This window comes from Poecile atricapillus, unplaced genomic scaffold (genome assembly GCF_030490865.1).
Source record: "Poecile atricapillus isolate bPoeAtr1 unplaced genomic scaffold, bPoeAtr1.hap1 scaffold_244, whole genome shotgun sequence".
Taxonomy (NCBI): domain Eukaryota; kingdom Metazoa; phylum Chordata; class Aves; order Passeriformes; family Paridae; genus Poecile; species Poecile atricapillus.
In genome coordinates, this window is record NW_026709053.1 from 1 (window position 1) to 14,322 (window position 14,322).

Sequence of the window (14,322 nt, forward strand, 5' to 3'; positions counted from 1 at the left end):
CTTAATTGCAAAGAGAAAAGTACTGTGCCTGTAAACACAGAGAAACAAATTTTCAGGAAAAGCTCTCTCTGAGACAGAAGGCCAGGCAGGGAAAAAAACACAGCTGAAATAAACATAGACTTACCCGTTCACCCCTTTCACCCTTAGCTCCAGGAGGACCCTATGAAAAGATTCAATACAAAATCAATTCTCCTTTTGTGCTGCTCAAAAGTTTTCACACCTAAACTTTGTCTGCCTTGCAGATTCATAGTAAAGGGAGAAAAAAAAATAAACAAACAAGCTTTCAGGAGGTCATGTGACAGTGACAAATACACTTCTGTCACTTCAGTACTCAACAAAATGTTCACCTTTGGCAATCACATGGGAACAATGACTTTCTCAAGTGTTTGCCACGTTGAATTCACTTATACAAAATGAGAGCAAGGATAGGCCAACACATGATGCATTTTATATGTTTTTTCATTTTGCAAAATAGCAGCCCAAGATTTGCTGCACTGAGACTCTGCATCCACTATGAACAGAGCAAGCAATGGGATTAAACTACACAGAAAATTATGTTTGACATTTAGGACAGTGTAATACTGTAATGATGATCAGGAAGATGATGGATTGAAACAAGTTGTCTAGGGCAGTTACAACTTCACCAACACCAGATTTTGGGGTAGGCTACATATTTCTCAGAAACTCCTGAAGGAAGGAAAAGTCTGTTGGTCAGAGCCTGGTGCTAACATCAAGGTCATGGGTTGGGCCATCCACTTGAGAGCTGGACTTGATGATCCTGTGGTTCCCTTCCAACTCAGACTATGCTGTGCTTCTGTGCAGGTAACCAGCTGATGGATACATGGTTAAGCACAGCTCATTCCGTCCTTGGAGAAACGAATCTCTCACAAAGACTAAAAGATTATTTCTAAGGCCTCTATTCTATAACTCTACATTTTGGAATAGACAGCTATTGAAGCCCAGTAATTTTTCAGCCACCTGTTTTTTTTCTGCACTAATAGAGTCCAACCATGCACAGCAGAACTCTTGCATGACTCACAGGAATATCTAGATTCCAGAAAATTTAATTCAGTATCTGGAACATGTGATAGGACAGGAACTGCATAGTCAACATGTTATATATTGATTGTAAAAATTCCATAGCTCATCAAATCTCCTTTGTAGATTTCATGGTTACACTTAGAAACTATCCAGAACTGGGCATTAGGTTGTTATCTTTGCTTATGTATTATCAGTCAATTTAATTTCATTTCCACTTAACCAAATGCAAATGCTTACATTGGTCTAAATCTCCAAACCAAACTGGATTTTGGAAAAAAAATTTCTATTCTACAAATAGAGTCAGAAATGCACACTGTCCCATTCTCATGTCTTTAAAAATTAAATAGAATGTTTCCCTAATATTTGGGAAAAAGCTGAGCAAGCTTTATAATTGAACAAGTAATCAAATGTTAAAATATGGATACATAATATTGTCTGAACTCTTACAAAGACGTCCACTATAAATATTCTCTTTAGTATAATTTATGCACTCATTTCATAGTTGTATTCTTTTCTTCCAGTCAAAACATCTTGTTCTGGAGTTTTTTTAATAATAAAAAAAAATAACATCTGAGAGACAAACTTAGAATTGGAGGTTCCTAATACTAATTTTAGATATAGAGGATATAATTTTCCACTCAATGAAGCTGAGAGTCAAATTTATAATAGCAATCTAAAAAAAGCCTAGTCATTAGTCATTTGTAATCTGATACATCTGATGTAAACACAGAGCTACCCCAAAAGCCAGTTTTTTATTTACATATTATTTTCACAGTTTGGAAATCAGAACAGTATTTTGGAAATATTCAGGTTAATAAATACTTAAATTTCCAGAGTGTTGGTGGAAGAGCAAAGGGAATAAAAAAAAAAAAGGAAGTAATTACACAAAGAGTACAAATTCACAGAGTTGTGTTCTCAACTTCAGTGTTTTAGTCTTGTGTTTTGACTCTAATCCCTATATTCCAAACATTGTATGTAAGATCAACAAATATATTTAATTACAAAGAATGAACAAAGAAAGGTCAAAATGATGTTTAACTTAACCATTAACTGCAAACAGATCATAGGCAATAAATATTGAGGAGTTCTGTCAAACAGGGGAGCCAAGCTCAGAAACCAACAAATGCACAACAGCAAACAAAGAAATATAATTAGTTTTACTTACAGGAGCTCCAACATCACCTTGTGGCCCCTGACTTCCAGTAACACCAACATCACCTTGTGGCCCCTGACTTCCAGTAACACCTGGAACACCTGGAGCACCAGGTATGCCCTATGTGGAAAAAGAGGAAGAAAATCAACAATCAATGTCCATGATTCCTGATGAGGAGAAAGATACTCTTCTGTCAGTCAAAGACTGGAGATACCCAGAGAGGGGACTAAAATACAATTTTCAGGAAGAAGAGCACCAAAAGCACAGCTCTGAGAAAAGCACTTGAGAAAAATAACTTGTGTTGCTTTCTGGAGCAGGCAGATATTGCCGAACCACTGGAATAAATCCTGTGATGTCAATACTGTGTTCAGGGTGGATGACTCAGAGTGCTCTTTGTGAAAAACAACAAGATGGCTTGGAGAATACTCAGTACAACCAGCAGCTTCAGCTTCATCTAATCTTTAAATCTATTAAGAAGGCATTAACTTTGCCTAGCTGCCCTAACTGAGAAGGCTGAGACTGATTCTGAAGGCAACATATATCCTGCATTAGTGGCTGGATGTGGCCTCTGCAGTCTTCATTGATTACGAGAGCACATGTGCTCACCTCCAGCCTCTAGACCTCAAGCAAAACTCGGTGGTTCACTTCAGCTAACAGTCCTAATTGGAATTTTTGCCAAAAAGGAAGTCTTGTTTCAAATGTTAAAGGCAATAATTCTCTCTTTATAGTGCAGTTACTTGACTGAGGACAAACTATCAACCTATTGACAGAACAACTCTCTCCCCTTCCCATGGGAGACATTTTCTTCTTGAGTTAAGTAGGAGTGGAAAGAGATTACACTGGATAAGCAGCTCTCTGCCAACTGCATGCATCATGAGAATTCTAACTTCCCTTGGCCTTGCTCTATCCACTGCAGCATAGATAACAGTGTGACCTATAATCCCCCAAAATCCTACTGAGTTTTGCAGTAAGAAATTCCATGGGCAATACTCACCATTGGGCCAGGAGGTCCTTGTGGGCCTGTGGGTCCATCCTTGCCAGGAAAGCCCTATAAAAGATAAATATATGCAATTTCATCAGTTTTTTATATGTATTTCATGAATCTGTTCTGTTTCATCTAGAAGAAAATTTTTACTTTTGTTCTTTGGTTTTGTTTTGCTTTGTTGTTGTGTTTGGTATTTTTTCTAAATTAATACCTGTTGGTAGTGATCTCTTAGGAAAAAATTCCTTATTTCCTCTTGGGAGAGTTTGTTTCTTAAAAGGAGCTACAGTGCCACCAAGATTTAAAAAAAAAAAAAAAAAAAAAAAAAAAAATAAAAGTCCAGCTAGTGTCACAGTATTTTTGAAGAAAAAACAATAGAAAATTCTTCATACTGGCAATTTTCACCTCTGAGTGAATTTCACTCAGAACACTTATGTAGGGAAATGAATGAGAGGTTTGCTGTCAAACCTCTCTACCACAAGGTCACGTTTCTCCATCTGTTCTCACTGGGTGCAAGCATTTGCAGTCCCACTGATGAGGTGCTGAAAGATGGCAAGGGAGAGTGGCTCTCTCTGCCCAGCAGAGCTGTGCATATGCTCCAGCTATCACTGAGGTCCTGGCTCAGGAAGCAGCAGGAACACTCATGTGGTTTACATTATGAACGTGCCTCAGAGCTTCCAGAAATGAGAGCCAAAAACTAAAGATAACTTGGAAACTGGAAAGTGAGTACATCACAGAAAAAAAAGACTGACCAGATGTAGAAGAAAATACATTGTTAATAAAGTATTCTTCCAAATTAACTAATATGTGCATTTTGTATCCACATGCTATAAAACTTGGATTTCTGACCAGCCTTCTGATTAGGCAATTCTTTAATTATTTCACAGCCTGAACAGGAGAAATATGGTTTTACCTCTGGCTCAAGACCACTTTGAAAGGTGGTTTATGCTGGGAAGTGTTTGGTTTATTGCTGAAAGGTTTGAAAATGTTTATGGTGACATACACAGTAAAGAACATTCCAGGCCTCAGTATCTCATGGAGCTTCAGAAGAAAAAATTTACAACTTTTTTGGTTTGCTCTTTTTTCCAAATCTTTGTTTCTGACATGGTTTTAGTAATGAATATAACATATTCTACTGCTTTTATGCTCTGCATAATTTGGAAACTATTATTCCAATCTGCAATCATGTGGCATAAAAAATGGCTGGGGAATAATATTATCTGCCATATACCTGGAAAGGTTTGTTGGTTTTTTTCAAATTCTGCTGGATGGGTGTTTCGATGATAAAATAAGTAACATACTCAACTCATATTATGTTATTATGTTATCTATGTATCCTTAGATAAGTTTCCTTGATAAGGAAATGCCTTTCTATTCCACAGTATAGCCAGACGAAGCTGAAGCCTTCATATTTATGTTTCACATTTTAAAGCAAAGATGTAAAACCTTTATTTATTTTTGCTCGGTTCCAAAGCAGGATGAAAACTGATTGACCCTTTTAAGGGTTAAATTTAACTAGGAGAAGGGAAATAAAGTGCTTTCCACTGCCTTCTAGGATCCAGCGTGGATTCACACAAGCTTCTAAAGAAAAATAAAACTGTATGTCTTTCTCTTCTCCCACCCCAGACAAAGAATAAAATTAACAGTATGAGCAGGAATATATTTTCTTGGAATACACTTCACAGTTTCTTCCTTCTGAGCAGTGCTTTTACTCCTGGCTGCTCAGTAATCACCTCCTGTCTATTCTCCTAGGGTTTATTTCTCTTGGCATTGTGTCTGTATCACTCACAAAAGATCACCTCCTACTGTATTTGCTAGATGTGAAAATTGCTACATGTAAATCAAGTCAAAGAGAAGCCTGGTTCGAGTAAGAGTATGGCAATACATATTCTCTCATGCTGGTAAAGGACTAAAGGTTTGTCCTGCCAGCAGTGTTTGAAGATGATGTTACGCAGACCACCTGATGGCCAGAAAGGATCTGACACTCATCCTGAACTTTTGAGCTGAGAGCAGAGATTAGTAAGTACCAGGAAATTGGCAGGAAGACTGGGAATTTTTTTTCTTCTGGCTCTTTGTCCCATAATTTTTGGTGTGTGTAATGTAGAAGAAAATAGAGCACAGTGAGAATTCACAAAGTTGTATTCTGAGTACTGAAGCCTTGTAGATGCTATTTAATCTCCCATTTATTGAATTCTCCTCTCTGCTTAACCATCTCTAATCCAAGGGGAATGACTGAGGAATTACAAGAAGCTCCTTCTCTCTGTCACATCCAGGATAGAAATGACTCTGTACAAAGCCACTGATTCTCTCCCATGGAACTGCATATCCAAGAGCAGGATAGGACAGATTTTGATGTGTGGCCTAGGATGTAGGTCTTAGAATCAAGGTTTATATCATTTTGGAAAGTTAAATGAAGATATATTTTGCTAGTGGCATGAAAAAAGTTCTAGAGAAAGAGTGTAGCTCTGACAGAATTTTTATAAGATATTTGCCAAAATGCAAATGGCATCACCGGTTAAATCTCAAGTCTGCTGAAATCAGCACTGCTGCTGACCTCATTATAAACTCTTGAGCTTTCTGTAGCCTGGAATTTGTTTGGGGGATCTTGTGGAGAGGGGACTTTTCAAGTAGGACTAGGTACCAGCAAAAACTTTACTGAAGCTACTGAGCCAGGCTTGAAGACTTTCATGTGGATCCTTTAAAAAAAAAACTCTGCAGCCTGGGACACATGACTGCCAATTCAAGACCTGTCTTTCAACATGAAATGCTTGGGACTCTTGGTGGAGAAACATGATCTGTTCTCTTTAGTAAAACTCCCCTATACTGCTAGCTGCAAATATGGGGCAGCAAGAAAGGACACCAAACAACCACAGCTACAGCCATACAATAAAAAGAAATCATTTTATATTTATAAAATCTTTCCTGACACTCTGAAAGCTGATGAGAGAGGAGGGGACTGTTCCTTGTGTGGTGTCTGAGATGTAGATTTAACCAGGTTACCAGACACATATAAAATACTATCATGCATATTCAGAGTATTTGCTTTATTTTCAGATGAAAATTTCTTTTTTACTCTGATTCAACCCTCACAAAGGATTTTTATTACATCCCATTCTTCTTCATAGGGAGAGTATGTCATTATGGAAATGAACTTTTTATGAAGTCACATAACTGACATGGAAAATGTTCTATTTCTTTCTAAAACCCAAGAAAAAGCAAATAAATCAGGGATTACAAAACAAGTTCAGAAATACAAAAAAGAAATTTTACAGAGTAAGTGTTGAATTACAACATTAAAAATGGAAAATCAAACCCTTTCCTCAAATGATTTCAAAAAGAAAATCCATATGAACACTACATATCAAAACAAAAAGAAAGGAAAACTGTAAAAGTGAAGTGATTCCAATTATCAGGAACCGAAGGAAAAAAAGTCTCCATTCCAGCACTTCATGAGTCTACTATCACATTACACCCAGTTCAAAGTTCTCAGAGATCTCCCAATAAATATCAGCCCTATGCTTACCACCCATTAAAATTAAAATTGTGATTTAGCAACCTGCCTAAGTACTCTACAGGATGAGTACCACTATAATTAAAATATTCAGAGATCAAAAAATACTAGAGGAAGAGATAACTAAGCTAAGAAAAAAACAGAAAATCTCAGTCCTTGCAAAACAGTTTGGCATCTTGGCCAACAGGAGGAAACCCAACAAAAGGAACATTATACAATTTACTTCTCAGGAATTTTCCAGTTCCCCTTTGCTGCTGCAGTTATGCCCTTCAGAATTATCCCTTTTTCAAGTGCTGGGTCTTCAAAGAGACTGCGGTGAAATAATTGGTTTGGATCTTTGCCCATTAAAAGCAATTTTATGTTGTCGTAACTTCACAGGAATCAAATGAGTTACAACACCCTAAAATCAGTATAGCATAATTATTTGTTGCCATAGAAATAATTACAGCTGGACAACATTGCATAAGGGTCACACAGAAACAATACCAGGCTAACAGAACTAATTTTATGAGCTCTAGGCTGTTTATCCAGCTCCTGTGATTAACAGCAGAAGAAAGAGAGCACATGAACAAAGCATTATTACTGTACCTATAAAAATAGGCAATTTATGTAATTGCCCTGCCTTTTTATAGACAACAGTGGAGTATTCTACAGAATAAACACCACATGGCCTTTCCAGGCTGTATCAAAAGCCTCTGCTGCACTACTCTTCCTTGGCTTTTCTCTGGAATTCCATCTCTCTAGGACCAAGACTAGACAGAACATGGCAAAAACCCAAATGTTCATCAGGGTCCAGGTCTCTGTTAACCTGGAGATGAACAGATGGCATGAAAGTTGGGCAATTTAGAGGGAAATATTCCAGTGCAGCCAAAAAGAAGACATAAAAACATGCAAAACCATAATATATCACAGTATTATAAAGTAGAAAAAAAAAAAAATCATTTACTTACATATTTCACCACAATTTAATTGAAAACTAGAAGGCTATTCCTCCAATTAAGTTATTCATATGATGACAATATTGCATAAATCTTTATCTTAATAAAATGCCTTTCTTTTCTTGATTTTTAGAGAAAAAAGAAATATTTATCTATTGTCCAAATTCCTCAGTAACTTCAGTGGAATTACTTCTAGACATAAAGATATGCCAATGTTTAAATTCATAATAGTGAGTTCAAATATGTGTTTCACTAGAGGGTTAGGGATTTTTTATAACAATGTCAGAAAATAAAAGTTCCAGATTTCTCTGAAGTTCAAGTTACATTAACATATCCAAAAAAAAAGGATCATGAATATGTAAATCTTTCTCAAATAAAACTGAAAAGTTATATTTCATAATGAACTTCTGCTGTTGACAGAAATCTAGTACTATGCTAACAATAACTTTCCAGTGTCTGACTAATAATGAAACAGAAGTCTCCCCAAGGAGATAAAGAGGAGGACTTATAGGCTTAACTGCACAAATGAATATGAATTTTCTTTTACTGGCTCCTAGACAGACTGTATCTGCAGTTGTTTTACCAGGAGCAGAATAAAGTTGACTAAATTTTGGTAGTATTTTTCACCTTTTCCTCATGTCAACTGTTTCTGCAGGTGCTGTTATACATTCAATGTTAAATTCCCTTGTAGTTGTCTCTGTTATTCATTAATCAGCTAGAAAGCAAATTTAGATTGTTGCCTTGGATTGCATACTAATTATATACCATTCAATTTTAAACTTATAAAAAATTGGGAATGCTGAACACAAGTGACATCTGTCCCTATCAAATGCATAAAGCACAGGCATCCTGCAGGGTTCCCCTTACACATCTCAGCCCTCATCAGCAGACAGAAGGATGTCCACCCTCCTGTGCTGATTGGCACAGAGAGATGATCTCCAGAAAGTAGAGAGTATAAGTAAATTATAATAAATCAACCATGTCAGGAAACATTTCCATTACGGAATGGGAGCAAAACACATGTAAGACATACTCATTTTACCTTACCCTTTGACCTTGAGCTCCATCTCTTCCTGGTGAACCTGATGCTCCTGGGACACCCTAAGCATTATAAAAGGAGAGAAAATGAAGAGATTAAATTAACAGAATCCAACTAAATAATCTTCGAGTGAAACTGCATGCATGTTTTGGACAAATGGAACCAGGGAGCTCAATAATGGGTGGCACCATAGAAGAGGTCCAGTAAAGAAGGTATTTCTGTGAAATGAGAGTTGGGTGAACACACATCGTTAAAATGCAGAGGGGTTGAGTCTACAGAGACACAATTTCAGCATTAAAGAAAGTAACCAACTCTTCAGGCCCAAGAGAATCAGTCACTGCACACCAGCATACCCTGAATTCCTCCTCTTTCTACACCCCTGTTCAAATTCACCCCAACAATTCATTTCTCAGCAGTTTGCAGTATGTGCCCTAAACTCTAAACTCACAGTGATGTCAATTCAACGTTCAAACTTAGTAAGTGATCAGGTATACAACAGGGAATACCTGCAGGCCAGGAAAACCAAGATCTCCCTTCTCTCCCTTTTCACCTGGTGGCCCCTGAAAATAAAGAATCACACATAGTAAACCAAATATATGATTACTTTTCTATTTTTAATAGTTCCCTTCAGCTTCTTTAAAAAATACAAACAAAAAAGTAATCAGTAAGAAAACAGACTGTGTTTCTTTCTGAAAGCAAACATACTTAAGATCCTTATTTGCAAAAATGCATATGTAGAAGTTATAAACATAGAAAATAAAATTAACTTTAAAAGATTTCATAAGTAATTTGATAAAACTTTAGCCATTTTGTTACCAAAAAAAAAAAAAAAGAAAAAAGAAAGGTAGCTATTTTCTTTTTCTCTTCAAAATAATTTGTTGCACTTCAGGCCACAGCAGTATCTCCAATAATGGTACAAAAAGGGTTTTCTTTGGCAACTAGGCATGTTTCTGTGGTACATATGCATGAAAAAATATACTTTTCTAGATAATAAGAAAAATCTAACTTTTATAAAAAAACATTTTCTTTATGAAATAACTGGTCTTATAATTAAAGTATTCTTCTTATTATTCTCTATGACAACATCACCAAGAATATACAGATTTGGTATACCATTATATTTTACATTAGTATCATATAAGTTGGAAAAAAGATTAATTTGAATTTTAATGTAGTAAATTTTGAAAAAAAAAACTAGCAGAAAAAAATATATATATTACTTCTTTTCTAGGCTTGTCTGTACCCATCTATTGGAGAGGTGTATGAAACAAGATAAGTGCTACTGGTTCATTATTTTAAAAATGTTTATTTGTGATGAAATTCTGTGACTTATTTCACAACAGCCTTGCAAACTCCAGGCCTTATCACTTCCTCTGATGATAGATTTTATTATGTAATGAATATTATTGCTTAATTTTGGCAGAGAATATGGTGTTCTTGTTTGAGTACACCTTTCAAGTCAGAACTGATCTGTGATGAGCAGTACAGCCAGAGAAAGAGAAAATATTAACATTTTGGTCTGGTGCCATGTCACAACCCCCACTGCAATTTATTTTCAGTTGACTCCAGGCTTGGATGCTAATACCCAGGTCACATTCAACCTGCAATCAAATACTTTCAGCTGACTGAAAATTCAGATCAAAATAAAAAACCAGAAATGTTGGCATTGAACCCACATTTGCTAGAGGTCAAACCCACATCTGTGATTTCACCTCAAATATTGAAATTCAGATTCTGATCACAATACCAAAAGGTATTTCAGTCTAGTCTAAGCTATTTGCTGTTTAAAAGATCACAGAAAAAAAAGCCTATTGATTTTTTCAATCTCACTGGAAGCCCTTGAATAGAAAGTCCACTGGGTCCTTGTGGTCCTGGAGGTCCTTGTGGTCCAGGAACACCAATTTCACCTCGAGGTCCATCTGGTCCCTAAAGTAGCACAGAACATAAGTTAAATTCTTATCATATGGACAAAGGCAGCTTCTGTTTGAAGAATCAAATACCAATAGACTCAAAAACATCTGAAATATGAGTTAATGTGATTGAACAGTTAAGGTTCAATGTTAAAGTGTCTGGTTTCTTTATAAATACTAAATAAAAGGATGATTTATGCTGTGAAAGCAGCATTCTGAATTTCATCTTTTGTCAAGGAACAAATAGGACAATTAATTGTTTTAAAAAGAGCCACAGCAAATGCCAATGACATTTCACTATGCTTTTTCCTCAAAAACACCAGAGACAATCTGGAACTCATTTCAAGGTTTACATGCAGCAGAGATAAACCAAGAACCCGTGCATCTGTCAAATGTAGAGTGCTATAAAAAGTACCTTTGGACCTGGATCACCACGATGACCTTTGGCACCTCTGACACCTGGACCACCCTGTAAAGCACAAGCACGGGACTCACAGAAAACCAAAACTCCCAAAAAGAAATGAAATGCAGAGAAGCCCAAACAGATTCTTCCTGTTCCTGAATCAGCATTCAAGAATCAGTAAATATCCTGTCGATATCCTTTCACTGAAGTAATTAAACTGGGAACATACTCAAGTGTGGCCATAGACAGGAACAGATTTAAACACAGATGTGACTACTTTTTAGAGCCAAGAATGCACACTACGTAAGAATGAAAATAACACTGAAAGCTAAGAAAATGGATGGAAATGTGGTCACAGATTCCCTTCCAGTTGCTGAAACCTCCTGCACATCTGTTCCCACCAAAATCACATTGTTAAAGGCTGAGTTTCCAGAAAGGCCAAGGGCATTCTGGCCGGGATCAGAAACAGCAAGGCCATGGCAGTGACCATTCCCCTGTACTGAGCATTGATGAGGCCATATCTCAAATCCTCTGTCCAGTTCTGGGCCCCTCACTACAAAAAAGGACACTGAGGTGCTGGAGCACATCCAGAGAAGGACAATGGAGTTGGTGAAGGGTCTGCCTGGAGCACAAGTCAGATGAGGAGCAGCTGAGGGAGCTGGGGCTGTTTGGCCCAGAGAAAAGGAGGCTCGGGGGAGACCTTATCACTCTCTACAACTCCCTGAAAGGAGGCTGTGGCCAGGTGGGGGTCGGTCTCTTCTCCCAGGTAACAAGGGACTGGATGAGAGAAACTGGCCTCAAGTTGAACTGTGGGAGATTCAGATTGGATATTATGAATAATTTCTTCACAGAAAAGGTTTTCAAGCTTTAGAACAGGCTGCCCAGGGACATGGTGGAGTCACCATCCTGAGAGGTGTTTAAAAAACATGTAGATGTGGCACTTGGGGACATGGTTTAGTGACAGATTTGGCAGTGCTGGGTTAATGGCTGGATTCAATCATCTTGAAGGTCTTTTCCAACATAAACAGTTCTATAATTCTGTGATTCTAATGACTTAGGAATAGTTTTCAGCAAGGACAACTCCAGAGTCTGCTAGACCTACACCATGGTTTAATTTGGAGTTATTCTTAGGTAAAATGCTCTTTTGGATATTTTTCTCTTTTTTGCTTTCTTCAGCAATGCCTACATCTGCTCATCATTTATTAACCAACTTTTGCCTTTTTTATTAGTATCATCTGAGACACTGGAGTACCATATATTCATGGATGGCTGCCATGAATGTGTTTTGCAACATCTACATGTGCTTTCTGTTCTAGGACAGCATAAACAATTTTTTTCCGTATCAATTTCCCTCTTCCCCCACCTGAGTATATTGCCTAATCTCTTGGAATATGAGCTTTAAAGGTATTCCATCTATCATTGTACTCAGACAAGACCTTGTACAAGTAGACACCACAACTGAATAGTACTCTTTAGTGGCTACAATAAGTACTAAAAAAATAACAGTAGTTAAATTAAAGCTATAAGAATAGAAAATCTGCTTATATGCATCATCTATGAGACTTTAAATAGCAGAAAGGACAGAAATGTCTGGAAATCCCAGAGCACTGTTGCTCTTCAATGAATGTATCGTGACATGGTCTTCACATGTGTGGTCACAGAACAATTTTCCACTGCCTCTCCCAGCTCCCTCAGGCTTCTCTTTTCCATCCCACATCTCTATGGCCACAACTCACTCCACCATGGCCAGTTCTGACCCTAAAATCTCATCCCATGTTCTCTGTGGAACCAAATTCCAATTGCCAGTTGCGAAATTCCAGATCCTCATATTTCTGCATTCCAATCTGCTCCCCCTTCTCCTTTCTCTGCCTTATTACAAGCTCTGAGATTAAAAATTCCTCAGCACAATAACTGCAACTTTTTAACATTAAAAAAAAATAAAATCACAGTTTTCTCCCATTTTGTTATCATAAATGGACTGCATTTTTACAAAGAATAGATGCTTAAGAATAGCCTGATGCTGAGCCATTGAATCATATGCTTTCAGATTCATGCTGATGTTGGTACACTTGTCCATGTTTAGAACCCAGTAACCTTGCTCGGTAAAAGCACAATTTCCAGAAGAGCATTTATTTAAGATGAAAACATCAGAAGAGGCCCCTTATTTTTCTCATAAACTTGTTTTGGTGGTTATGCCCCAGCACTGCTAAGCCTGTGTGGTAAATTTCAAATTTTTTTTTTTTTTGTGCTGCTTCTCTTTCTGGCCAAAAATTCATGTTATGCCTTCTTCCCTTATTTTGAATAACTTCTTAGTAGCCAGTGCTTTTCCCCAGAAACGGGTCTTAATCTACTGTTATCAAGACACCTTCTCATTTCTTTTTAGTAGTCAAAACCTATGAAGCACTGAAAGCTTTTTTTTTTTGCAATTAAACTTCTTCAATCCTTTAATATGTTTGTCTCCTTCACCTTCTTCAGTTCTGCAGCATTCTTTTCAAATGCAGGCATTAGTTTTCTGTGATATCTCAATTTTACTTTGTGTGGGGAACTTCACACAGCAAGATCAAATTTTGCCAAAAACAAAGCCATGGAAACAGTATCCCATGATGAAAATTACCAGATAATCTTAACTCAAAACAACATTTTGTCTTACCTGAAGTGATGCATTTTCTCAAAGGTTAAAAATTCTTTCTGAAGTTACTATCCCAAACAAATGGAAGCATTTTATTTGGAGTGGTTTTAGCCTAATGTCTAAAACTAGTTACATGGTAGGATCCTGATCTCTTAAACAGATGAATCCTTGGCTTGGAGAAAAGTCACATGACATTTTAATGACTTGGAGCACTCCAGTCCAGACATAGCACATGTGACTTTCTGACTTTTGGTTGGCACAGAGATGAAAATTAGCTTTACTCTTTTGCTCTGCTTTTCTGTAGGCCTTGAATTTCCTTTTTTTTTTTTTTTTTTCCCCCCAGAGCTCTGCCATCTAATTGTCTGGCAAAAAAGCATCACTTATAGCAGGCTGAGTTCTAGAATCACATATTTCCCTGCCTTGGCAGTGACTTTTCTGCTTGATTTTAAGCTTCCTCTTGCCTGGCACTATGCTATTCAAAACATGGTTAATCCTAATGTAATATATAGAAGTACACTGTTTTACTGCTGGGTTAAGCCTTAGCAATTCCTGACCCATATATCTTTTGAACTATAATAATACACACCCTTCTAGTCAAATAATATTTAAACATTTTTCATTTTACCGTGAAATGTGGTCAAACTACTCAATTTAAGTGACCTTTTTATATGAATTATCTCATTGCCTTTTTCACAAAACACAAACTGGATGCTAAA

At 37.0% G+C, this 14,322-nt stretch overlaps 1 protein-coding gene across 1 annotated transcript in view; it reads right to left on the minus strand.

Moving 5' to 3' along the window:
* Positions 1 to 124: 124 nt before the first annotated feature.
* The window catches only part of LOC131574323 (collagen alpha-1(XIV) chain-like), a gene marked incomplete at both ends in the record, with an annotated part of 51,616 nt that continues 37,418 nt past the window's right edge, over positions 125 to 14,322 (minus strand). Inside the window, 7 exons of the mRNA XM_058828762.1 lie at positions 125 to 160; positions 2,207 to 2,314; positions 3,189 to 3,242; positions 8,673 to 8,726; positions 9,171 to 9,224; positions 10,495 to 10,590; positions 10,990 to 11,043. Of these exons, the coding sequence (XP_058684745.1) occupies positions 125 to 160; positions 2,207 to 2,314; positions 3,189 to 3,242; positions 8,673 to 8,726; positions 9,171 to 9,224; positions 10,495 to 10,590; positions 10,990 to 11,043 (456 nt within the window). The remainder of the gene's footprint in view (positions 161 to 2,206; positions 2,315 to 3,188; positions 3,243 to 8,672; positions 8,727 to 9,170; positions 9,225 to 10,494; positions 10,591 to 10,989; positions 11,044 to 14,322) is intronic.